This window comes from Rhincodon typus, chromosome 6, assembly GCF_021869965.1.
Source record: "Rhincodon typus isolate 14 chromosome 6, sRhiTyp1.1, whole genome shotgun sequence".
NCBI lineage: Eukaryota > Metazoa > Chordata > Chondrichthyes > Orectolobiformes > Rhincodontidae > Rhincodon > Rhincodon typus.
In genome coordinates this window covers 39,180,871-39,205,765 of record NC_063337.1, presented here as the reverse complement: position 1 = coordinate 39,205,765, position 24,895 = coordinate 39,180,871, and the positions used below count along the sequence as shown (strand labels likewise).

The 24,895-nt window shown below is 38.2% G+C and overlaps 2 protein-coding genes across 9 annotated transcripts in view; one reads left to right on the top strand and one right to left on the bottom strand.

Annotated features, from left to right (window-relative positions):
- The window catches only part of pspc1 (paraspeckle component 1), a 110,004-nt gene extending 107,515 nt beyond the window's left edge, over nt 1-2,489 (bottom strand). For 3 of the 5 annotated variants that reach the window (XR_007262332.1, XM_048598354.1, XM_020535183.2), the window contains exon 1: nt 1,954-2,488. Coding sequence is in view for 3 of the 5 variants with exons in the window: in XM_048598354.1 (XP_048454311.1) it covers nt 1,954-2,268 (315 nt within the window). In the remaining 2 variants the exon portion in view is untranslated. Of the gene's footprint in view, nt 1-1,953 lie in introns of all 5 variants that reach the window. The other 2 variants (XR_007262333.1, XM_048598355.1) reach the window with 2 other exon arrangements.
- A 297-nt stretch (nt 2,490-2,786) lies between these two features.
- zmym2 (zinc finger, MYM-type 2) overlaps nt 2,787-24,895 on the top strand; it is a 133,105-nt gene continuing 110,996 nt past the window's right edge. For 3 of the 4 annotated variants that reach the window (XM_048597679.1, XM_048597681.1, XM_048597682.1), the window contains exons 1-2: nt 2,787-2,983; nt 18,058-19,128. In XM_048597679.1, the coding sequence (XP_048453636.1) occupies nt 18,072-19,128 (1,057 nt within the window). In that variant the 5' untranslated portion in view covers nt 2,787-2,983; nt 18,058-18,071. Of the gene's footprint in view, nt 2,984-14,366; nt 14,510-18,057; nt 19,129-24,895 lie in introns of all 4 variants that reach the window. The other variant, XM_048597680.1, reaches the window with a different exon arrangement.

Here is a 24,895-nt window from a genome sequence, read left to right as displayed (position 1 = left end):
AAATTAAATCCCCTTTTTTAGCAAGGTAAAGGCCCTGTCCAGGCTTAGGTAAACAATATAGAGACCAAGAGTTGCCAAAGCTTCAGGCCCCATGCTCCAAATTCAGCATTATTGGTAGTGGCAATGAAAAGGATGAAACCAATACTGTTGTTTCACACTTGTCCTGTTGCAGGAATTGCAAAATAAAAAGAAACCTGCCTGACAAATGACATTACTAATTCTGGACTCTACCCCAATTTTCTGTTATGGTCAGCTCTTATTGCCACCTTCTCTCCTGAGACAGAGACCTTTAGCAACAACCAGGAGTCTGTTTTTTGGGCATTAGGTCATAACCACACTCCAGTGGGCCAGCATACCATATGCAGAGGTCATAAATAAAAAGTAACAACTCTTACGCTCAAACTCTAATGAAGATGACACTGCATTTCATGACTGACCTCTTTTGGGGGGGGGGGGGGGAAAAACCTCCTCCTCGAAAGCTTCCCCTCCCATGATTAACAGACCTTCATTAGATTCATTTCATACTTGCCCCTTTCCTTCTCAACAGCAGCCCTCTTGTCCTTGTGCTCCATTCCCACTTGCCTCTATTTACACGTCACTTGTCATTTCACTACCTGTGCAAATTTTTCACTTCATTCACTGAAACCACAGAAATCATTCTCCATTTCATATTCCACTCACTACCCTCTTACCACTCTTACAGAAGAGAGTTGGAAGCATAAATGTGTTGCTGTTCACATGCCTAATATTCAATTTGCAACTAGCAAGGTTATACAAATAAACTTCCACTTTCATTACAGACTCTGACCATGCCAGAAGGGGGTGTATAGATTTTGTGCACAAATGAGGATTCTGGATGCAGCTCCATCATTACAATGCAGTTCTCAGTGCTGGTACCTACTGGAAGACACAGTAGCTTATTCGCAAGTCAGACCTACGGCGCGCATCCAATTTTCTCATCCTGTCCTTCAAGTCTTAATTTACATCCTTCATGAAGTTAACCTGATAATCTCACGAAATTTAGGACGAGCAGATACCCAGCAAACTAGTTTCTAACTGCTTTATCTAAATGTTAAATAAGAGCAAAATGCAATTAACGCAATATCTACTAGGCTTAAGTCAGAACTCCGATATCGATGGTTCAAACTTGGCGATCAGTTATGTCAATACAATCTTACGAAGGATTGTTTACCTCGGTAATACAGGGCGAAGCGTGGCGGCACATTGTAACAATATTTTCAAGATAAATTCCAACTAAACTAAAGGTCTACACTCACGCATCAATAACGTCTTAATGAATCGCAAAAATAGTTCGAAAGTACATGGGTGTTATATTGGATAATCAGCCTCTAGACATTAGTTGTAGCTGCTATGACAATGGCGAGAGATCTTTGTTTATTGAAGACCATTCCGGAGTCAAATCGGGCTCATTATTGTCATAAAGCTATTTCAGTAATCTACATACAAGTTAATTTCACACTGTTTTGAAAGCTGACTTGCAAGTTGTCACTAAGTTTGTACAACAATGCTCTTTCACAGAAAAAATGATTTCTAAAACGACACCCAAGGGCGCACTGAATTGTTCACAAGTCACAATTTTTTTCTACACCGTTCGCCAAACCATACCACAAGTCCTTTTTACGAAGGTATAAGGAAAGTAGGAAATTCAAACTATCAACAAGCGTCTCAACTAAAGGCAGCGCAAAAAAAATCGCAGCAGACAAGCAGGAAGTTTGTTGAAACATTTCGCCGAGAAAAAAAAACGAAAATACGCGCAATAAAGAATAAACAAATTTGATGTCTGCGCTGCAAATTGGTTTTAATCTATATATCTGTATCATGTATTTTATGAAGTTAGTAAATTATGATCCAAGACCTGAATCAGAGATCAGAAAGCTGTTGAACAAAAAAAAATGGCGCCTATAAAATTGAACCAACACATGTTTAACTTACTAAGCGAATGAAGCCGAACCCGCGGTCCCTGTTGATAAAAACCTCTGATGGCTCCCCATATTTCTGGAATAATTTCTTGAAATCTTCTTCCGTGATATCAGTCGGTAAATTTCCGACAAAGAGCCTGCACCTTTGAGTATAAGTCTTCTCCCCTGGCCTGCGAAAATTCTTGATGTCCACTGTCAGGGGTTCACCTTCTTCACCAGGCACGGTTCCTTCCAGATCCGCCGTATCATAGTCTCTTTTCATCGGAGAATTGCGACTATTCTCCAATTGTACTTGTTTCAAATTTCGGCTCATCTGATTTGACTGCATTTCTTATTGGCTCTTGTGAAGCCCACAATCAGAAAAACTTTTAAAGAAAAATTTAATGGGAAATGTGATTATTACTTAGCAGCGACAAGAATATGACTATCCGCATTCAAACTTAAAATGGCGGCTGGAGCAGAACGTCCAACCGCTTGAAAACCAATGACGCCTACAACCGGTGGGGGTAGGGAATCTAACGCAGCACTGTGGGAAACTAACTCGCTCTCGCCACCGTTAAATTCCCCCTTTCAAAAATGGATTTCAAATTGAACTACAATTCCCATTAGACATTGCGCCACGCCGTTTTATCTATTTATCAAACATATATTTTTCAATTTTCTCCCATGTAAAGAAATAGCTATCAAGTTTATTTTCACGTGACTTGTTCACAAATTAAAGTAATCAATTGTTTATTTTGATGTATCCCTTCTGCTCTTTTGCCTGCCAATCACACAGCGCCCTCTCCGGCCCAGGATCATAAATATGTTGCTGGAGATCTGGTGGGTAACCTAACTTGATGACGGGATGGTGGAGTCGTCACAATGATTGTCAAAGCCAACAACCAAACGGTCATCGTAATTCTACCATTCGCTGGCGAAGTGTGAGCATTTAACCAACCAGTGTGCGCCAAAGGCGGGACTTTGATCATCAAGTTCGAGTGACTTAAAGTCTAGCCCGGGACTGGAACGAGTGCGGTCGGTGTAGATCTCTGGGAAATCGGGTAAGATGTGATGTTAACCCTGCCTACTTTAGCCTTTTTTTTTCTTGAATTGTTATACGGGTTCTGGGGCCAAAACATGTAAAAGAAGCCACATGATTCAATTCTTGGAAATAATGGTTAATTGAGTAAAGTTTCACTTGTCCCGCCTTTATTTTTTCCCTTTTAATCCCCCTCACGTATTGTTTCGGTCGCTCTCTAATGGCGGACGTGCGCTAGTACCGCAACGAAGGGGGTAAACCCGCGAGGGATGGTTGGGGGGGGGCGGGTATTCTCGGGGGGGGAAGGTGGGGGTAGGGTGCAATGATTTTCCTTAGGGAATTTTACCCACTTTGTCCTAGGTTTAAAAACAAAACCCTAAACTATTTATATTTTCATGAAATAAGTGGGGCAATTTTTTTCTTCTGTAGTTGGGGGGGGGAAGCTGTTTTTTTCCCCCCCCAATAATAGTTTTAGGGTCTTGGGGTTAATTTCACTATCTTGGATTGCTTGTGTTCCATTTATTTTTTAACCATCTGTACAATTAATTTAAATTTCCCCCTTTTTTTTACCCCTTTTCCTAAGGTTGCTAATCCCGGATGGGTAGGTTTTTTTTCCTCTGTGAGCATTGTGGGTGTGAATAGCGAAACGCACAGACGCTCGCCACAAGCGAGCTTGGTGCGTGTGTTGAAGGCGGGGCGACTGGGGGGGGGGGGGGTGTGGAGGGAAGAGAACCTCGCGGAGATTGGTGCTAACCTCTTAATTGGGATGAGTTCCCTTTCTTGTATTTCCTCCTCTAGGCTAACAAAGTAAACCTAATTGTTGCTACTTGGAAAGTGTTCGTTGTAAAGTCAGCCCTTTTTAACTTTTTCTGGGTGATAGGGGGAGGAGGGTACGTCGATGGAAAAGAATTTTTCACTGAAACGAGTTCAGAAGAGAATCCAGCCCAGATTTTGTAATTAGCTGTTGTCCTGGATTCAGTCGTTCTCTGGGTTTCACGTACGCAAAGCGGTTCAGTACCTTGTTTTCATGGTCTTTTGTTAGTCCGCATTGTGGTAGAAAAGAAATATGCTACCTGGCGAATCTGTAGCGTTTATTTAACAAAAATAGAATTTCGGAATAATAGAAGATCGCCATGAAATCATGTGTAACCAATTATATCCTTTCTACAATCGGAAATAAATATTTCCAGCGTGCCTAAATGACTCGTTTAACGATGAGATGCTGAATTATGTTTAAATTATAGCTAAACAAGTTGCGACTACTTTACCAGTTTTCTTTAATGAGGAACACGTACTTGGTCCGTCATTCTGCCACTTGAATTTATTTGTAATTGAGTGTAGTGTCAGATAGAACAGGATATGAATAGTAACAATTTCTCACGTCTGACGTTTATTGCTTGAATCTTCAATCTGAAAATCGCCTGAGGTTACCCAAATCACAAGTGCTGGTGGAGGCCTTTTGGTCAATGTATCGTAGAGCTATCAAACTCCTCGCCCCACTCATATTACCTCCAGCACCTTCCCACAATGATTGTGGATTTATTTTCAAGTATTTCTTCAATTCCTTTTGAAAGTTGCAAATGAATCTCTTTTCCCCCATTCTGCACATAATACTTTCCAGATTTTTACAAATAGGAAAAGAGAATCCACCTGTTGTTTCTCTTGTAGTAATAGAAATTTTGGCCCAAACAGTCCATGCTGACCATAATCCCAAACTAAACTAGTCCCACCTCCCTCCTCTTGGCCCATATTCATCCAAACGCTCTTTTTAAGTTCAGTACTTATCCAAATGCCTCTAATGTTGTAACTGCGGCTGCATCCATCACTTCCTCTAGAAGCTCATTCCATGCAATAACCACTCACTTTTTTAAAAAAAATCAAGCAACTTAAATTTAAATTAAATTTCTGACTTCATTCACTAGAAACAGCTTTTTATTTTTGACTGTGCCACTAATCCATTTTAAACTATTCCTTGCTTTGATAAACTTTGCTTGGTCTGAGGAGTGTTGAGGTCCATCATTTCTGGTACCAAGCTAGCAAATTATATTTAGAAGGCTTCTTCCTACAGTGCATTGTCCAGAATTGAATGCAGTGTTCTAAATGAGGCTTAATCACTTTTTTTCACACCTATACTATAGCCTTAGATCTTCTGTTTGAATGGCCTTCTCAATTTATCCTGCTACTTAGTGTGCCTGGAACCTATGTCTTCATTCCTGCACCCATCTTGAAATTGTACCATGTTAAGTTTGTTATCTGTCAGTCATCTGGAATTCTGAGATTATTGTCTTGTTTGTTTAAAAGAATTGTTGAATGATTATAACACAAAAGACCAGTCAGTCCATTGAATCCATGCAACTCTCTGGCACAATATTCTACTCGTCCCACTGTTCTATACCATAGCCTGTAGATTTATTTCCCTCCAGTACCATCTGATTCCCTTTTTGAAATCGTTTATTCATTCCAACAGTGTTCCATTAAAGCATTTGAATGTCTGAGGGAAGTCCTTCTCTGACACACAGGGTTTGACCTAGCTATGGCTTGAATTCCTAGTCACGAGATAATGTAGCATTTTCCTTTATTTATCATATTACTGAGACTAAACTTTCTCAGCTTCAAATAACCCCTTCAGCATTTAAAGCAGACACTTGTGAAACTTTTTTACTAATTTGCTTAAAGTCTTTTTCAGTCATTAAATGCCATTTTAACAGTTCAAAACCATTTCTCCCATTTCTCAGGAGCAGCTGCTTTACACACCCAGTTTCACTTTTAAAAACCCTGTGCTTAAAAAGACTGAACAAACAATTTTTCCCCAGTTTATGGGTGTGTTTTTTTCCCTGAAATAAACCATCTGAAAGCATATAACACTTCATTGGGAAAGTTGACAAGCAAAGAAAATAAATGAGAAAGCACTTATTGCTCTCTAGGAAGCCTTTCTCTCACTGTCACTAATTCAAATTTAAGAATCCAAACTTAAATAAAATCGCACATCCTGTTTGTGAATATATGAACAAGGAATAAAAGTAGGCTGCTCGGTCCTTTTGAGCCTGCTCTGCCATTTGATATGATCATAGCTGGTCTGATTTTAATCTCGACTCTACATTCTTGCTTATGGCTGATAATCTTTTATTCCCTTGGTAATCAAAAATCTGTCTTCTACTGCCTCATATCACCTCTCCCTGAAGAAGTATGAAAATTTGTTTGAAGAGGCATTTTCATTACTCATCAAAAGTTCAAACCACTGTTATGTCACTTGAACAGTAGTAACGTGTTCACTTCAGTATACAAATTACGCACAACCATATTTTATATTGGCATCACATTACTTTGTCCTTCAGATTTGCTCTTGATTAAATGTTTGCTATAATTTCCTTCCTGGGCACATAACTGATTTTCATGTTATATGGTTGGAGAATTTAACTCTCCAAAATAATTATTTCCTGTCCCAAAATTTTTCAAAGAAAATACAATGATTCTTGTCCATATACTGTTTCATCCACATTGTTGCTAATATGTATTTTGCAATGATGTGGAGTCTACATGATGTAATGTCTTTTTTTTTCAGTTGAATGCTTAAAGGTAACATATAGGAGCAAAATTACCCAATCGCTGCTAGGTTTCTCGACCCCATTCCCTATCTTCTCCCAATAACCCTTAACTCCCATACTAATCAAGAAGCTTCTGTCACTGATTTCCAGTTAGCTTCTTTGTGAAGTAACTGACAGGCCATCCATTCCCCATTTTATCATCCTTCAGCAAAGCAATCTCTACACCAAAGGCTTCCATAGGCAGTTTTCAGTCTTTCTTACGATTAGACACAGCTAAAACTAGTGTGGTTCGCAGCACAGCTTTCAAGTTGTCAATGACACTTGTGTCCATTTAAATTCTCCACTTTTTTTCTTCAAGATATCTAAGGCACAACAACCGAGCTTTGGAAAAAGCTCTGAATAGGCCATTTGATAACTTGGAATTCAAAAATAAGTTAACTTATTGCATATCTATTAAGAAGATGAGCTAAAGACATTGGTTTTGTTCTTCTCAAATTTTCAAAAATTGCATCCAATAACTGCAGTTGCAAAGTATTGCCCTGTTCTGCATAATCCTGTCGTTCCTGTCTAATCATGTGGCCCTAAGTTCTAGTCACATCAGAGACAGGAAACAATCCATTGTTTGCCTTGTAACATTTCAGTTTTCTTTACCTCCACTGGTTGTTCCACCACCCATTTGGTGAGGTCAGTTTATTTCCCAAAATAAAGTCAATCCCTTCTGTCAATTTTTTTTAAATACACCCAATACAACTTTTCCATCTAACAAGTCACTCTTTATCCACCTCCTGTATAATGGAACTGAAGCTAGTTTGTAACCTCTATGCATACTTCAAGTTTTAATTTTCTCCATCATTAACCCCTCTGGAAGGCAAGTAGTTTTATCAGCCAGACCTGTAACTGATTTTACCTCCTATCTTTTCTTTGGCTTACCTCCGCTTTTTGAAAATAAACACTTTCAGAACCTCTAGTGGTTTGATTCTCTTCGTCACAAGTCAAAAAATAATATTTGTGACTGCACTGAGCCATCTCTCCCTTGGTACATTCCAAGGAAACATGTTCTCTTTGTACTACTGCTAAAAGTTTAGTCCCCACTTCTTTCCCTGATGTCTGCATTTCTGAAGATTCTTTACGTACCCTTAATGACTAAAATTGGTCTCCCAGTCAACTTTTAACCATTGATGATATCCAATTTTCATACAATGGAATTGTATTAACTTGTTTGTATCACTTTTTTGGTTCCAGACTTCCCCCTTTAATACTTTTGCATCCTCTGTTCTATAGAACGAGTATCTGTTACCTCTATAGATTTTCTTTTCTTTGTGCAATTCCATATGGCTATTTCCCCACCTGAAATCCTGTGTTAGATATCATGAGTATCTGTCAGAACTGTTGCATCATGATCCTAAATACTTGACCTTTGTCTAAATTGTTTTAAATTTGCAGAAATACTATTTATGAACTCTTCAGTGATCATCCTTCCCCTTTCATTTTCAAAATATTTCTCTGCCATGAGTGAACTATACCACTTGTTCTTTTTATTCCCTTGTAAATTCAACAGATGTTGAATTTGGTTTCTTGTCCAATATTTTAGTTGATGAGCTATAGATACAAGCTCAAGATTGTATATTTGCCTCTGACAGTTTCGTACTCTGGTTTGTAACAAACCAGTCTGCTGTGTATGCTGTTACAGCCTTGGCTACCAAACACACTCTAATGTTAAGGTTCAAACCCCCTTCATCTGTCCAGGTACATTCTTGCATGAAGTAAAATACCTCTTGAGGTTATAACCTCAGTAAATTTGGGCACTAAGTGAAGACTGTTGTTTAAATCAAATTCCTCATTGTAATCGGAATCATTCTCCAAGCTACTCCCTCTTACTACTTTTTTCCTTTGGGCTACTCATGTTCTCTCACTTTGCATTTCTCCCTTTCCATTATCCTGTTTTTCTTTCTTCTACTTGAAGTCTCTTCTTTCCTCGCTTGAAGTCCAGTTTTTTCCCTCTTGTTTCTGGTTGTAAAGCCCCAATTTCATGTTTTCCTTCTTCTAACTCTAACTCTAACTCTAACTCTAAATAGCAAATAATTAGTTGAATCATCTATTCCTTATGAGATCCAACCTTTTAATTTATCTTAGTACCCCTTTTTGTTCACCCTTTTAATCAAAAGATTTCAAATCAGCTGCTGTATCTTCCATTGCCAGAAAATGTCACCAGAATGCAGTCATTTTTATGTCCAGAGCCACCATGTTGACCTTTTTCAACAAATACAAAAATAGATGTCTCAAATCCAGTGAATTCAAAAATCCTACCCAGAGCCCTCAATTGTTATGATCCCAACAGATGTTCTTACCGGACAGGTCAAACCCCAGACTGAAATCTGGCTTGATCATTCATTTTTTTTTTGGTTTTTTATCAAGATGGTCTCTCGCTGAAACATAAGCATGTGATGTTGCAAATTTTGGTTTTTAACAAAAAACGGAAGTTTATTAAGGAAAATAAATGATAAAATAGAATAAGCTGAATATCTTTATGCAATATGCTTCAAAGATTCCAGAACATACAATAGAAATGCAATTCATTATTCCAAACAGCATCCCATTACAGTACTTGTATACTTGAGAGAAAGTCTTCTTTATCCACAGGGTTTCATTTTAACTTTGACTTGAATTCCCAGTTGTGAGAATCTGAGCCTCTTCCTTGATTCATCACGTAACTGAGCTTAAACATTTTCAGCTTGAAATAACCCCTTCTGAGTTTTAACCAAATGCTTCTAGTTTAAGTTCTTATAAATCTCCTTGCAGTATGGTAACCCTAGTTTTAAAAATTCTAAATTTTCTCCATTTTCATTTCTCAGGTGCAACTGCTTTACATTTCTAGCTTCAGTTAAGAACCCTACAGAATTGTTCAAACTGAAATTCAAGAAGCTTATAAGTTTCCATATTGTAGGTGATTTCCCTCAAGCCCAAAAAACAATTCCCAAATCTTCCACTGGAAGCATGGTGCACTGTGTTGTTTACAATGGGAGTGTTAGTGAGAGAATAAAGTAGACTAAAACCTATTATCCCCCAGTGAGTCTTTCTCTTTTGCTGATTTTTTTTTTTTTTTTTTTTTAATAAATTGCCATGACTGTCAAAATACTTGATCATTGAAACTCTTTGGGCACGTGGAAACCCAAGCTCCAGTTCAAGATATATAAATTGCACAACAAAAATTCCGTTAGCCTGTTTTTGTCCTTTTGAAATTGATCACTACTCTTGCCACCTCTGCCGATGCTTTCAAGCTTTTAGTCACCTGCAGATTTTGAAATTGTGCCCTGTAAATCTCAACGCAATCATCTGTATACATTAAGAAAAGTACCACGATTCTGCCTTTCTCGTTTCTCAACCGACTTCAAATCCATGCTGCCACTCTATTATTTAATTGTTTGTGTGTTGAAAGGTCTATATCAGACATGTTCTAGAAATTCCATTCTCCTCATCAACCTTTTCCATTACCCTCCAGTTAGTTATACACGGACGCCTGTCTCAAATCACTGCTGACTTTGTAATTTAATCCACTCGTTCTCAAGCGGCTGTTAACTTTGTCCCAGGTTCCTGTTTTCACACCATTTCTCACCACCTAGGAATAAATCAAACTATGCAACACACTGAAACAAAAGACAAAAAAAACCCAAATTTTTAGGGAGAGTGCAAATTCTCCAATTGTCTTGCACCACCTCTAATCTTAGAGTCTTAGAAATAAGTCATCTGGTCCAGTTGACTTTTCATCTTTACTCCTACTGTTTCTTTGCCTCTGATTTCCTTCTTCACTGTCCTTCTGACCTTCCTTAATTAACCCAGTTCTTACTTATGTGACATCACATGGATTAGACACTCCCTTTTACTGCTTCATCTTGGTTTTTCTTCATACAAGCAATTTTGATTTGCTTTTCCCGTTTGGAGTGTACCTTGTCTGAAGCTGAAACATTTGCATGAATTTCCTTTTAATATTTGTAGTGTGTTATGATCACAGCTGATTTTATTACAAGACAAGTCAGATCTGAGATGGAAAACCTGTTTTTTGGAGACCCTAACATTTTTTTAATCATGGAAGTCAGTTATTGAACACACTTGCAAGTGTCTGCCAGTGTACTCGGTGTTCAAAGAAGGTAATGTTTAGTAAAAGATAACCATGGGCTAGACAAAACTTTGAAATGATTTTTACAAACAGCTAGAAAATGATTAAAACTCTCTCCAGTTCTCTTATCCCAGCACTAAAGATATAAACACACAAATCCCACTAAAGATTTACCACTATCTCCACACCAAGGCTCCTTGCTCCGGTCAGCACAACTATAACTTGGCTATCTTCCAGCAAATTTCTGTGCTTTCTAAGATGGTTTTTCCTTCAGCTTAGTGCATTTCCCTGAGATATCCAAACAACTTTTTTTTATTTTTAAAAAAAACAAACTTCAGATTAAGCACATGTTGCCTAAACACACTCTTTTGAGCAATGTTACTGGATCTTTTGCAAGAGTTTAATACTTCTGTTGTTACTGTTTGGCACACATTTTTCTATCCTTGGAATTGTATCACAATGCAACAACGTGGTTTTATCCTAACTTTTTTAAGGCAATTTACTAACCCCTCTTTATTTGCAGGATTTGTAAAACAAACCGGCATGCAGACTTCCTAGCACCGAATTGACAGAAGCAACTCTTAAAAATGAAACTAAAACAAATTTTACGTTCTCAACTAACAAGTGCGAAGGCTGATTACATCCCCTAGACACTGGTTTGTGTGCTAGGTTATTGAAAGCAGTAGCTATGGAGGTAGTGAATGCACTAGTGGAAATCTTCCAGGAATCAGCAGAATTTTGGATTAGTCCCTAAAGATTCGGTAAACTGCCAATGGGACACCTTTTATTCAAAAAGATGGGGAGACGAGAAACTGGTATCTATACGTCTGTTGGCTTGGCATCTGTAATGGAGAAAATCTTACTCGGTTATAAAGAATGTAATAGCAGAGCATTTAGAAATATATAATCAAGCAGGGTCAGCATGACTTCATGAAGGAAAAGTCATACCTGATGAATTTTAGAATTCTTTGAGGAGGTAACAAGCAGTGTCAATAATGTGAACCAGTAGATTTAGTTTATTTGGAACATGTAGGAGTTTGATAACTCTACTTAAAAGATAACAACTTATGGCACTGGGACAATTACAGGATTGGCTAATTAATAAAAGATGGAGTGTCATGAGGATCATTGGAGCCACAATTATTTACAATATAACGCATGCACTTTCCTCAAAATCATTAATATCACCAGGTCACAAGTGACACAAAAGGTGGGAAGGCAAGTAGCGAGGGTGACAGCGTCTACAGAGGATAAAGATAGAATATAATTTGGGGAAAATGTCAGGTCATGCACTTTAACAGAAAAATAAAAAACTGAATGTTAACTAAATAGAGACTGCAGAAAGCTACAGTGTGGAGGGATTTGGGAGCCCTTGTGCATAAATGACCACGTGGCATCCACGTTCAGCGGGTAATAGGAAGACAAATGCAACATTAGCCTTTTTTATTTCAAATGGAATAGAGTGTAGGAACAGGGAAGTTTTGTCAAACTACATAAGGCATTAGTCAGATCATGGTGTGAATAGTTTGATCCCCTTATCTAAGGAAAGATATACTGGCATTAAAAGCTGTACTGTGAAGTTTCATTAGGTTGATTCTAGTATGGAGTGGTTTTTGTTTTGAGGGCAGGTGAACAAGGTTAGCCAACTCTGGAGTTTAGAAGAATGAGAGGTGAATTTATTGAAATGTAACATTCTTTGGGACTTTAGATGCTGAGAGTTTGTTCCCCTTTTGGAGCCTAGGAACAGACGGTGTTAACTCCAATTAAGGGGTTGTCCATTTTAAAACAGATGAGGAAATCCGTCGAAGGGTGGTGAATCTGTGGAATTCTTGACCAATAGGGCTGTCATGAGTGGGTCGTTAACCTACGTCAGCCTTGAGCATAGTTATTAATTAGTAAGGAAATCAAAGGTTATGGGAATAAAATAGCATAGAGGAATTGAAGATTCAGATCCTCCATGAAACCATTAAAGGAGGAGCAGACTCCATGGGCCAAATGGCCTTTTCATTTCTTGGTTGCACAAAACTATTCATATAAGGTACTGGTGACAGTACAAAAATGCTTTGAAGTGCCCATCAGGATTTCCATTTGCATCTACTGTCACATTTTGTTCTCTTACACATTCCACTGTCTGCATTTATAACACAATCAACCCTTAAGTTTGTCAGTGATCACAATTTCTATTTCAAAACTTCATGAAAATCTTTATTTTTCTGAAAATACCTTAGTTACAGTACAGCTCAAAATACATGAAGACATTGGCCAACTTTACTCCCAAAAATGTCCATTAACCTTTGCAATTCATGCACTAGAACTGGGCTTGCCAAAATGGGAATTGGGACCCAAGTGGAGAATGTGAGCTCTAAGACTGCCATGGAGCTCTGAATGAGCTCTAACAGCGGTACTCCCATTTGAACAGAAACCTCAACAGTTGAATCTGACATTGGAGTCATAGTGCAAAAAAAATGTGGGAAGCACTGCACTAAGACGTCCTGATCACTCTGCAATTCAAAAGTCTGTATTCTCTCTATATTCATTTTTTTTCCCTTCCTGCTGAAGGAAACCATCTTGCATTTTCCCACATACTGCATTTGCCAGATTTTAGCTCACTTGCTGAACCTATCAGTATCCTTTTGTCACCTCCATATGTTGTCTTCATAACTTTCCTGCCTATCTTTGTCCATAAATTTGACAACCATACATTCAGTCCCTGCAGTCAGTTCTTGACCTTATAAACCTGCAACACTTATTTAGTGTATTTGTACCCCTAGATTTTCTTGTCCTCTCATTTAGATTCTCATTCTTCCTATCAAGTGTCTGTACAACAAGGAAGCTGCAAAAATGCATCACTTCTCATTTTATCTGTACAGATATTTCTTTACTAACTAAGCTTCCACATTTGTTACAATTCTGTTTATATTAAAAAATACCTCATTAAAATATGCCAAAAAGTACCAAAATAGTTCCTTCCTACTTAAATTATTTGTATGTTTATGATCAGTTTATTCTTGTCTTCTCGGTACTATTTAGCTACCCACAGATCAGACCCTTAAGTTGCTGAACCTGCAAAAAAATTCACATATCCAACAAGTACATGTACAACCAAAGAAAAGTTGATTACATGAAAACTATATTAAGAAAAGTATGCAGCCATTATAGATATCTGCTAGTAGAGAATTCTTAACACTCATTGGCTCTTATCAATTAAAGAAACATTTGACTGTACTGTTTTCTCTTTCCAGCCATCCTGTAAACATCCTTTTTGTTGAATAATGTAGGCAAGTTTCTTTGATATTTTGTTTAATGCTCCACAGATATCCAAATATACCACTCTGTTCATTGTGCCTATATACATCTGGTAATTTCATAAAATCATGGAATGATTACTGCACAGGAGGCATCTGGCCATCATGCCTGTACCAGTTTTCTGCACGCGCAGTTTAGATTTTTTTCCTGTAGCCATGCAAATTTTTCTTATAGAGCTAATACCCAATTTCCTTTTGAAAACTACAATTGAATCCCTCCCCACCGTGCAAAACAGATCCTCATCTCTCTCAGCTCCCTCACTACTATTGCTGCTTTTTGCTTAAAAATTACCTTTTTTTTTTAAATTAAAAATTGTTCTGGTTCTCCATTCTTCCAATGTGAACAACTTCTCCATACCTACTCATGATTTTTTTTTTAATATCTGTACCAAATCTCTTGATTCTCTGACCTCCAAGAAGAACCGCTCCATTCTCTCCCAGGTAACTTGATGGTTAAGGGATGCCCCTGATATAGGAAGGCCCTGCCACCTCCAGGCAGTAGGAGAGAACACATTGGCATATCTCGACAGCTGAGCGCAAAGTGGTGGAGAATCTGAAGGTAACTTGGAGAAACATGTTGCAAGGTAAATCCTGAAATTCTTCAACTCGAACCATTCTTGTGAATCTTTTCTATGCCTGTTTTAATTTTTTTTACATTCTCCCTTAAATGTAGTACATAGAACAGGACGCATTACTCCTGTTAGGTTCAAGTCTGAGTTTCATCCTAGCTGCCTGTTGTATTGTACACCCCTTTTTAGAAAGCCCAGAACACCATATATTTTCAATGACTCTCTGCCCTGCTTCTTTCAATGACTTGTGCATATATAGACAAGGCCTGTTTTAAAATATTGTTCTCAGCCCCGACTAAACTGGTATCAAGATGAATCAAGCATGCAACATGTTCCTGTTTGAACTGACTCCTGCAGATCATCCAATGCTACCTTGCACTCAAAGTATCCAGACATGCTGCAGTGTTCTATCCTGCTGCCTGGAGGTGGCATGGTCTTCCTAAATCTGAGTCATTGCCTTTTTTAAGCATCAGGGATTTGGTAGAAGTGGTATTGATTATCGTGTTTTTAATCAGGCTCTCTAATTACCTCTTCCAACCCCACCCCAACAAGACCAATGGTGCAAACAATAGTTGTTGTGGGCAGGATGGATGACCTCCTAATTGGGCCGTTTTGTAGCCTGCCTTGGCTGGCCAAACAGATGAGGGGGTCATTCAACGCAACTATTTGTCCTCTTCCCAGTCGGTTCTTATCCAGATGTCCCTGGAGCAAGAGCATGTCATAGCCACTGGTCTGCTTGAGGCCAAGGCCTGTGTACGTAGTGGGTGCCACAAACGTTGAAGTGCCATGTGGAGGTATCTTGGGGATTTACATAACAATCGAGCTAATAGTTTATTTTGTTCTCTTTTTAACCCCAAACTCTAAATATGTCAACAAATCTGGTTTATTGATAATATTCACTATGGTTTCTCTTTCCCTCTGGTCTGCATACCACACATAGTTGTGTGGAAGTGTGCTTGCTTGTGTTCATTTTTCTCTTTTGGGAGACCTCTTCTCTCTCTCTCTGTTTGAAACTCCATTTTGTCTCCCTATTTTCTTCACAATTTATTCATTGCATTCCTTGAGCAAAACAGGTAGGTTTTGGTCTCTTGATCTATTTTACCAAGGGATATTTAAAATAAAACTCAAGATCTGGGCAAGAGATTGCAGAATTATCATAATGGACTGTATAGAAACCTGGACTTTGTTTCGTGAATAAATGCAGATTATGCTAGCAATGCTTTTCCTTCCATTCTTAAATGCAGTCTCACTTGCAAGTTTTCAAAAGACATTTGTGAGCAACCTCGGGCTATCACTTTGGATTGGTCTCCAAAAGGAAGGACTTTATATTGTGGGTTAAGTGATTTGACCTATGCATTCTTTAGATCAGTGTTAATGAAAAATGGCTGCATTTATTAAAAATTGGGATTTTCAGGAATAGCAGCTGATATGCAGTGGCTGCCTCGGCTTGTCACAAGGACAACTTGTTTTTGTCTGGTTTAGTAATGTCATTGTTCCTATTCCTGTTTGGAGATTTGAGCAAACTTTTTTGCGAGTGTGCAACATCATCAACATATTCTTCTTCCCCTACCTTTTTTCGCAAAATAAACAAGCTTGCTTTATGTGGTGCACTATGGTTGTGAAGAAGTTTGTTTATATTTTTCTAATCAGCTTAAACATTAGTTGTATAAATGGCTTTATTTTTTAAAAATCAGTAATCGCTTTCAGTTAGATTGCATTTAGCAAGTCAAGAATAGGGACAATGTTTTGGTAACCGGCTGACAATTAAATCCATGCAGATGGGGTTAGGATGCTTCCTGTTAAATAATAGTCAGGACCTGTGGTTACCAAGGAGGGGTTGGAAAGAATGTAGAGACCACAGTGCAACATTCTACACAAAGATTGCCACTCTTTCTCCACAAGTTAAGATCTTGCATGCAACAAAAATTGTGCTCCATATTAGGAAGGAAGGACAGTAGTATAAACTCGCAGTAGAACAAACACAAAATTCTGATCAACAGTGATTAGTTAGCCATGATGGAAGAGAATACAAATTTCAAACCAAAATTCATTAGTAATGAAGAAAACAAGAACTTATTCTCTGAAATATGACAAATTTTACTGATTACTTAAATGCAAACTTAAACTATACCCCCTTTAATTCCAAACGCATTTGTTTATACATGGGATAGACAAGCCAGATAAGACAAAATATATTTACCATAAATTTCATGGGTGATAATATGTGCAAAAGGGCACAGCATCAGAATCCAATCCAAAAGAAGAAACAAGGTGAATTTCTTATTTTGTTTTTCCTTTTTTTTTGGCCAAAGTATCAATTTTCTTTTGGATCCATTCAGTAGCCAGTCAGTTGGACCTAGTCTTGAATTTGACCTTCTTTCTTTTTGTGAAGTCTGTTATTTGTTTCCCAATTTTAAAGAGGGAGAGCAATTTGATTTCCTGGTAGGCTTGTAGTTACGACTGCTTTCGCTCTTCTGTAGTTCACTTACAAACTGCCCCTCTGAACCAACTAACAAGCTACTAACAGGAAGTTTCTTTCTATTCCCAAAGTTTGTGATGCTTCTAGTAAAAATTTGTGCTCTTTTGAGAGTATTAAGTGACCGTGCTGCCAATTTTTTTATAGAAAAAAACTGATAGAATCTAACCTTTCATCTACTCATTTTTAAAATTCCAAATAAAATATGTAGTCTTTACATTCTTCTGAAAGCTTTGCCATCATTTGAGGCTTATCCAACTGGTCTATATTGCTGGATTTAGTAACATCTGCAATTCTTCACTTCTGACACCATCCCTGTGTATAAAAGATGATCATGGCCAGTGAGGCTAATTTATCTTTTATTACTGTTAAAATATCTACACTTGGATTATACAAATCATTTTCTAGATTATATGTTCAAGTACAATAATTGAACCAGGGAAACTTATCACTCCCTGCACAGCCTCCTTCTGATCATCATCACCATTATCCTTGTAATTCTTTTCACTTTTTTTGATGTTGCAGACTGGTTTACTCTTGGCCAGAAATGTACCTGTATTCCTCCCTATTAACATTTCTATTTACTGCCTGGGTATTCATAAATGGGTGTTTAAGAATATATCTCCACATTCTGCAATATGCTTCCTGATGTCCAATTGCCATACATTTACTCTGTAGCTTTCTACACCAATGCTATGGTGTTCGCTTTAAATTTGTTTTCCACAGTCCTGTTCTGGGAAATTAAAACAAGTGTTGAATGTCTTGGATCCTAGGAATGTATTTTCAAATGTATGAGCTGCTATTTTGCACTTTGAAATCATCATTGTTTCAAATGGAAAAGATACATACCTTTAATATTTCAAAATGTAATCTGTCCCTGACCACTTGGACAATAAAAATACAAACTCATTGTTTGTGAATAAGATTTCACTTATCCAGGTTACATTGCAAGTACAATCAATAAGTTAATTTCACATCAAGTTACTGCTTGACCTTGAATCTTTTGAGATAGAATTACTTAGTATACTAACTTGTTTTTTTTTTAAAAAAAAAAAAATAATTTTGATATTCTTTCTTTTCAATACAGCTTGTACTTGAGACATGAATGTTGGGAATAATGAATCTATAGGTATGAATTCAATGCCCGAAGACCAATACATTGAACAACAGAAATACTTAGGCATTGGAGGAGGAGTACATGGTGATATTATGTCAACCACAATCTCAAGCGCAACTGCAGCCTTTGGGTCTCAAAATGTAAACAACCATCTCAAAACTAACTCTGATAGCTCCCGTTGGAAACCTGTTGAAGGTGGCATAACCTGTTCCCAGAATGAGGAGGATGATGATGATGATGATGTTGTGTTTGTCGAACCTTCCTTTTCTGCAAATTATCCTGCAACCACACGAGCAAACAAACCCAGTGCGTCAGTTGCAGTGTTTCAAAATCCAGAATCCATTGGAAATGAAATGAATATATCACTGCCACCAACAGGAAAGGATTTTGTGTCACCAGTAGAGCCCATCATAATTGATGATGAGGAAGAAGGAAACCCTGAGCCAGGAAAAGCTACCACCGCTGCTACATCTGGAAGATGTGCTGAAAGAAATGGATTCAGCGAACCAACTGACTTGGGTGGCCACAAAGTTGATTTCCATAACATTGCAGTGCCATACATGGATAATCAGGGTTTATTTTGTACTCCAAATTTGGAGAATAACAATTTAAATTGGGAATGCAGAACAAATATAAAGGAAGTTGACTTGAATAAATGCCACCCTTTACAAACAACAATGCTTCCAGATCCCAGAAGAGGTAATATTTTGCCAACAAATGGAAACGAAGCATTAAGCCAGGGTATAAGTACTGAACCAGACTCTGAGATACAAATAACCTGTGTCACCACATTGGACGCCAGTTCTAAGCCCATTACAAATGAACCACCAGCACAACGTTCTGGAGAAACTGATTTAGATTTAATGATTTGCAATGTCACATCTCTTCACGATCAGAAATTTGAAGGTGTAGATGAGGGAGTACAGAAACAAACTTTTCAATATAGCGTGGGCACTTCTAACTCTGACAATATTATGGATGGTGCTGGAGATGGATTTCTAAATGGTGAATCTGTGCTTTTGACATCACAACACAAACATGGTGAGTACTTTGTAGATATTTTCTAATCAACCTATTTGGGATGTTATTACGCACCTCTTGAGCTGGTGGGCCTTGAAGCTGGGACACTTGACTCTGAGGTAGAGACACTACCATTGCTCCACGAGCACTGGTGAGTACTTTTTAAAATGTGTTCACGTGAAAAATTACTGCTGCATAAATCTATAATAACTTTTTATAACAAGTTGGTGACTTAAAAAATTACTTAAATAAAATAACAACTAAAAGCTGGCTTCTTGTGTTTAATGAACATGGGAAGCCAAAAACAAATGGAATATTCTGAACTTGCATGGTGAGTGGTGGTTAATTCCACTGGATAGTAATGTGTGGGTGGCAATGGGAAATGAGGGTGTGGGAGCGATCATTAGTTCAGTGGCTGGTTAGCTAGGAGGATGTGGTTAAGGAAGGGCAGGGATTCGGTAACATAAACAGGCTTTTTAGTGGTAGGATGCTTGATAAAATACTACCTGGAGATTATACCTAGAATGTTGCTCTATATGAGGTGACAGCATTTCTGGAATGTTGATTGTTCACAGCTGAATGAAGTGAGGAAACCACCTTGGATGTTAATCGAGTGCAGAGAAGGCCAGAAGATCTTTGCAATGATGCAACCTTGAGGAATTTCTGGACTCTGGAGAATAATGAGCTACATGGGCTTCAGGAACCCATTAATGAATGGTGAAGCACAACATTCTAATTTGCAGGCAAATCCAACGAAAAAGGAACATGTAGGAAGAAGTTCGAAGTCACACTGCATTGTACAGAATTGGATGAAGAGAGGTTGGCGTATGCAGTCTGGGAACAAGTCAAAGTAATTGGCTGTAAATGGAGCCACAATTTTTTTTGAGATACTCAGAAAGCCAGGCAAGTTGAGTAAGATTCCAGTCTATACAAGGTTAGTGAGTGGAAGAGCCAAATGCTTTGTGTGGAGGTTGGCGTGCTTGATGGCTCTGAGAAGGTGTTTTGTTTAGGCTATTTGAGGACACAGCAAAAATTAAAACTTCAGTTTGCCTAGTTTACGTGCCTTAATGCAGCTACTGACTAAGGCCATTTTAGTTTGGTCAGAGCCTGCAACTGTATGGAGACAAAAATGATTGTTAATTAGCCACTTTGGCTGAGGGTTGTTTTAACAGCAGTATGCCAGCTACTGATTTGGGAGTGGAGTGGGGTGGGGATACAGCAAACCATCTATTTTACAGTTGAAATAGTTTTGGTTCAAAACATCAAAGCAAGCTAACTATATTTAGTCTTTTTTTTTCTTTTATTCATTCATGGAATGAGGGTGTCACTGGCTAGGCAGAATTTATTGTCCATCCCTAATTGCCCAGAGGGCAGTTAAGAGTCGACCACATTGCTGTGTGTTTGGAGTCACCTCAACCAGACCAAGGTAAGGATGGCAGCTTCCTTCCCTAAAGGACATTAGTGAACCAACCAAGTTTTTCCAACAATTGACAATGGATTCACAGTCATCATTAGACTCTTAATTCCAGATATTTATTGAATTCAAATTCCACCATCTGCCATGGCAGGATTTGGACCCAGGTCCCCAGAACATTATCTGGGTCTCTGGATTAACAGTCCAGTGATAATACCACTAGGCCATTGCCTCCCCATGCAAGAGTCTGCAATTATCTGAATTTATGACCAAATCTGTAGCAACATCTCTCAATAGTATGGTGATTCCTCTAGCAAAATAGAGTGCAGAATGGTTATACAATACAAACTAATTATTCCTCCTGGAAAATTTTAAATGTCTTAGATGTAATCAATTGACTGTAATGTGTATGTGATATCCTAAGATCATTAAAATTGCTATATAAATTCTGAGTTGCCATCTTATCATTTTTGTGTAATGTTCATGGTAATTGAAGCTTTCAATATTAATTATTTGAAGAAATCCCTTGTGATAACCCACTTGGGAAGATGCGGTGATTCTCAAGCCCCAATACTCTTGCAGTCCTAAGTTAATGATTTAAACACTGACCAAGTTCCCAGATTTAGTAAGAACAACAACTGTTTATTACAAATAACTAAATTCTAATCACAAGTAAACATCAATGAACTATCAACGTATGGACCCTTCAGAAAATCCTGACCCAAAATGTCAACTTTCTTGCCCTCCTGATGCTACCTGGCCTGCTGTATTCCTCCAGCTCCACATCTCCAGTCATGTCTGACTTCAGCGTCTGCCATTCTTGCTATCTCTCTAAATAACAAAGTTGTTTTTATGGATGGAAGTTGTTGGAGTCGGGGTGGGGGGTGGTGGGAAGATGAGATCTATGGTTTAATAGCCCAGTCCTCAGGGCCAGGAATTTCTGTTCCTGAATCTCTCCTCTCCGGGTTCCTTCATTTCTTCGCAGGAGGCACAGGGCAATCGGTACACAAACTGCAAAGTCTTGTAGTTACTGGTTAAAGGTAACAGATTACAGCAACTGACTTTCTTCAGACTTGAAGCATTTTCTGTACAGAGAGGGGGACACAACCTGCCCTTTCAGAGCTCACTGTATTGTTCACACCCTCGAGCTGATCAGCCATCCTGGAACTAATCAGAACTTTGCCAAGTTGATGATCTTTGGTATCCATGACTGGTCACAATTGCACAAACCAATCTTATTTTATACTGGGTGCATGCACCCACTAGTGCTGACTGACTGACTGACTCTGACTCTGTCTGTCTTCTAACAGTTTCCTGATTTCTTGAACAAAGCAGGAGTGCAAACATCACCCTCACCATTTCAGTAACGTTTTAAGTGCAGCAATTTCTTTCACAATCCTTGGTTTTAAAATGGTCCTCTTACCATTTTCAGTTCACAATCAAAAATGCAGAAAATAAAATAAGGTCTTTACACCCAGGTATGGGAATTCAACATGTTTGGTACATTACAAGGTGGACAACTAAATACTTTTTTTTTTGTAGGCAGTAATTAGAGATTGATTTCAAACATTTGCCTGTTTCTAAATGTGAATTTCTTGACCATCCCTAGTTGCCTTTGAGAAGATGGTGGTGAGCTGCTTTCTTGAAGCGCTGCAGTCCTCCTGCTGTGGGTTGACCCACAAAGTTCTGAAGTTAACAACAACAGAAGCTTCAGCAGTTTTAGTACCCCTCTCTAAGCTTAAAAAAGCCTATTTTATTTAAATTTATAATTTTGAACATCAAAAGATTTTCAATTACTTAAAGGTTTTAGTCTAAGCAATTGATGCAACTGGTTTTCTGTGGAAACTAAAATAGATCACTTCTGTGAACAGATTTTGCAGACTGTGCAGAATTATAAATATAGACTTGCATAAATGTTAAAACAATTGACACTAAATGAATTGTATACAGTGGCAGTGTCTGGAGGCTCCAGTTGATGTTCTGGGGACGTAGGTTTCAATCCCACCCTAGCAGATAGTAGAATTTTGAATCTGTATTGTTTTTATATATAAAAAAAAAACAGGTCTGGTGGCAGCCATCTGTCTATTGTTAGTAGTTCTAAAAATCCATTTGGTTTATTAATGTCCTTTTTTTAATAGGAAGAAAATCTGCCATCTTTATCTGATTTAGCCTATATGTGACTGCAGAACATCAGCAATGTGGTTGACCTAACTGGGCAGTTATGGATGGGCCAGCAATACCCACATCCAAGTAACAATGTAAACTAGTGATAATTTCACAGGAGATTGAGAGTTATCACTTAAAGGTGGCAATGAATGTGCGTTGAATGCTGGCCTAGCTCATACATGAATTTGATTTTTAAAAAAAAAACTTTAATAGAGGTGTAAAGACTTCCGGTGAAGGAGATTTTAAATAACAACATACACGCTGACTTTTAGATTATTTAGCAGTGCAAACAAAACAAAGTTGGAAGCAAAGTGGAATTGACTCCAGTTTCTCAGCAATGTATACCATACAGCTATCAAACCCAAAACTAAAGATAGCACCTCCATGGATCGACATGTGTAATTATAACAGTTCCTTGCAGATGTGAATTACTTTTTTAACCCACCCCTTTCAGTTTATATCCCATCTCATTTCATCCATGCACGTACTTTTTTTTTAAAAGGAACAGTGAATAGAAATATAAGTCAAAGCTTTTTATAGGTATTTCCACCTTACAAACAAATTATGAAAGACAAGGTAAGCAAACTGCCAGAAGTTGATGATGCTGTTTTCTAGGGAATTGTGCAGAAATCAGACACTCGGACACCAGTTCCAGTCCAACTTCAGCTCACAAGCAAAATTACTCAGCCCAAACCTGGGCTATTATCAGTGGCTGAGAAAATGAGAGCGATCATACATACGTTTAGCACTAATCCACTAAAGCTTCTGCTCCAGTCTGGAATTGACTCTGTTTCTAATTTGAGGATATGCAGAATGTCAGCTCATCTACTATAAATGGACACGTGTGCATGCATACAGCATGTTTTTTTTTTGTATGGAGCCCTACTGGAGCTTTCTGATGTGGAGTGAGATTTGCCCAAATGATCATGATCTCCTGAGTTGATTAGGTTAATTAAAATTCAGTTACCATAATCCTCCAAATAAAGGGACAGCAAAACTATTAGGTGAAAGAGTGCAGGGCTTAACTGGGGCTTTCCAAAGGTGTGAGATGCACCAAACTGATCACCATATATTTCTAGTCTGATTAGACCAGTGAAAATGTAGCTGTCATGATCCCCTGATTAAATTTACATCAATTTCTTAGCATTGCATTAGCTGTTACTGTACTACACTTGGAACAGAGCCAAGTGAAGGAATCGTTCAGGGGAGCAAAAAATTGAACAATTCTGAAGTGTAAGATGCTGGGAAAGCAGTGTATTATTGGCTTCTCGCAAATGAGGACAGTTTTTTTTAATCAACATTTGAAGGAAGTAGAGAACGCCTGAAGTTTTCCAGTTGGCCATGGAGGAGTATCTGTGACAATAACCTGGGACTGCACAATGCAGCTGCTTCGGCTGCAACAACCTTATCTTCCTGTTACAAATGTGGATTATTTGGCTTAGTTTTTTTAAAAAAAATCTTGCACGTCCCTGTGACAACATGTGAGCAACTTCTTAATAGAGCATAGCTGGATGCTGATCCCACTAAGTGAATGAGAGCTATGTTCCCTGACCGTGCTAAATGTAAAAATGAACATCACAACCAATGGGTCAACTAAGTTATACAAATTGTCACTTTTCAGAAAAACGGGACTCCCAACACTTTAGCCTGTTTTACTTCTATGTAACTCGGATGCATAACTTTTTTTTAAGTCTCCTTGTCTGTCAAAGGTTTTTTTTTTTTAAATCAACTTGTTCGATCATGTTATGGAGAGTGCTGGAGAAAGTCAGCAGGTCTGGCAGCATCTGTAGAGAGAAGGAGTTAACGTTGAGTCCAGTGACTCTGTCAGAATTGAAGATAGTTAGGAAAAGATGGTACTTGTGCTGATGATGGGTTTAGAGTACGTGGCGATGGTGCTGAGAGAGTGAAAAGGTGATAGGTAATCAAGGAGCTGACGATAATCCAAGGGAGTGATAAATGAGTTTAATAACTTCAGAATGTGAACCCCCTCCTGCTTCACCTTTTTAGGTCCTGTTCTGTTTGGGTTGCTCCCAGCCAAGCCATTGTCAATCATTTGCCTACCTCTTGGTATTTTCAATTGTGACGTAGGGTCACAGAACTCAACCTTAACTCTTTTACTCCCTACAGATGATGCCTAACCTACTGAGTTTTTCCAGCATTTTGTCTTTGTCTTTGTTTTTGTTTGTTTCAGGTTTTCAGCATGCACTT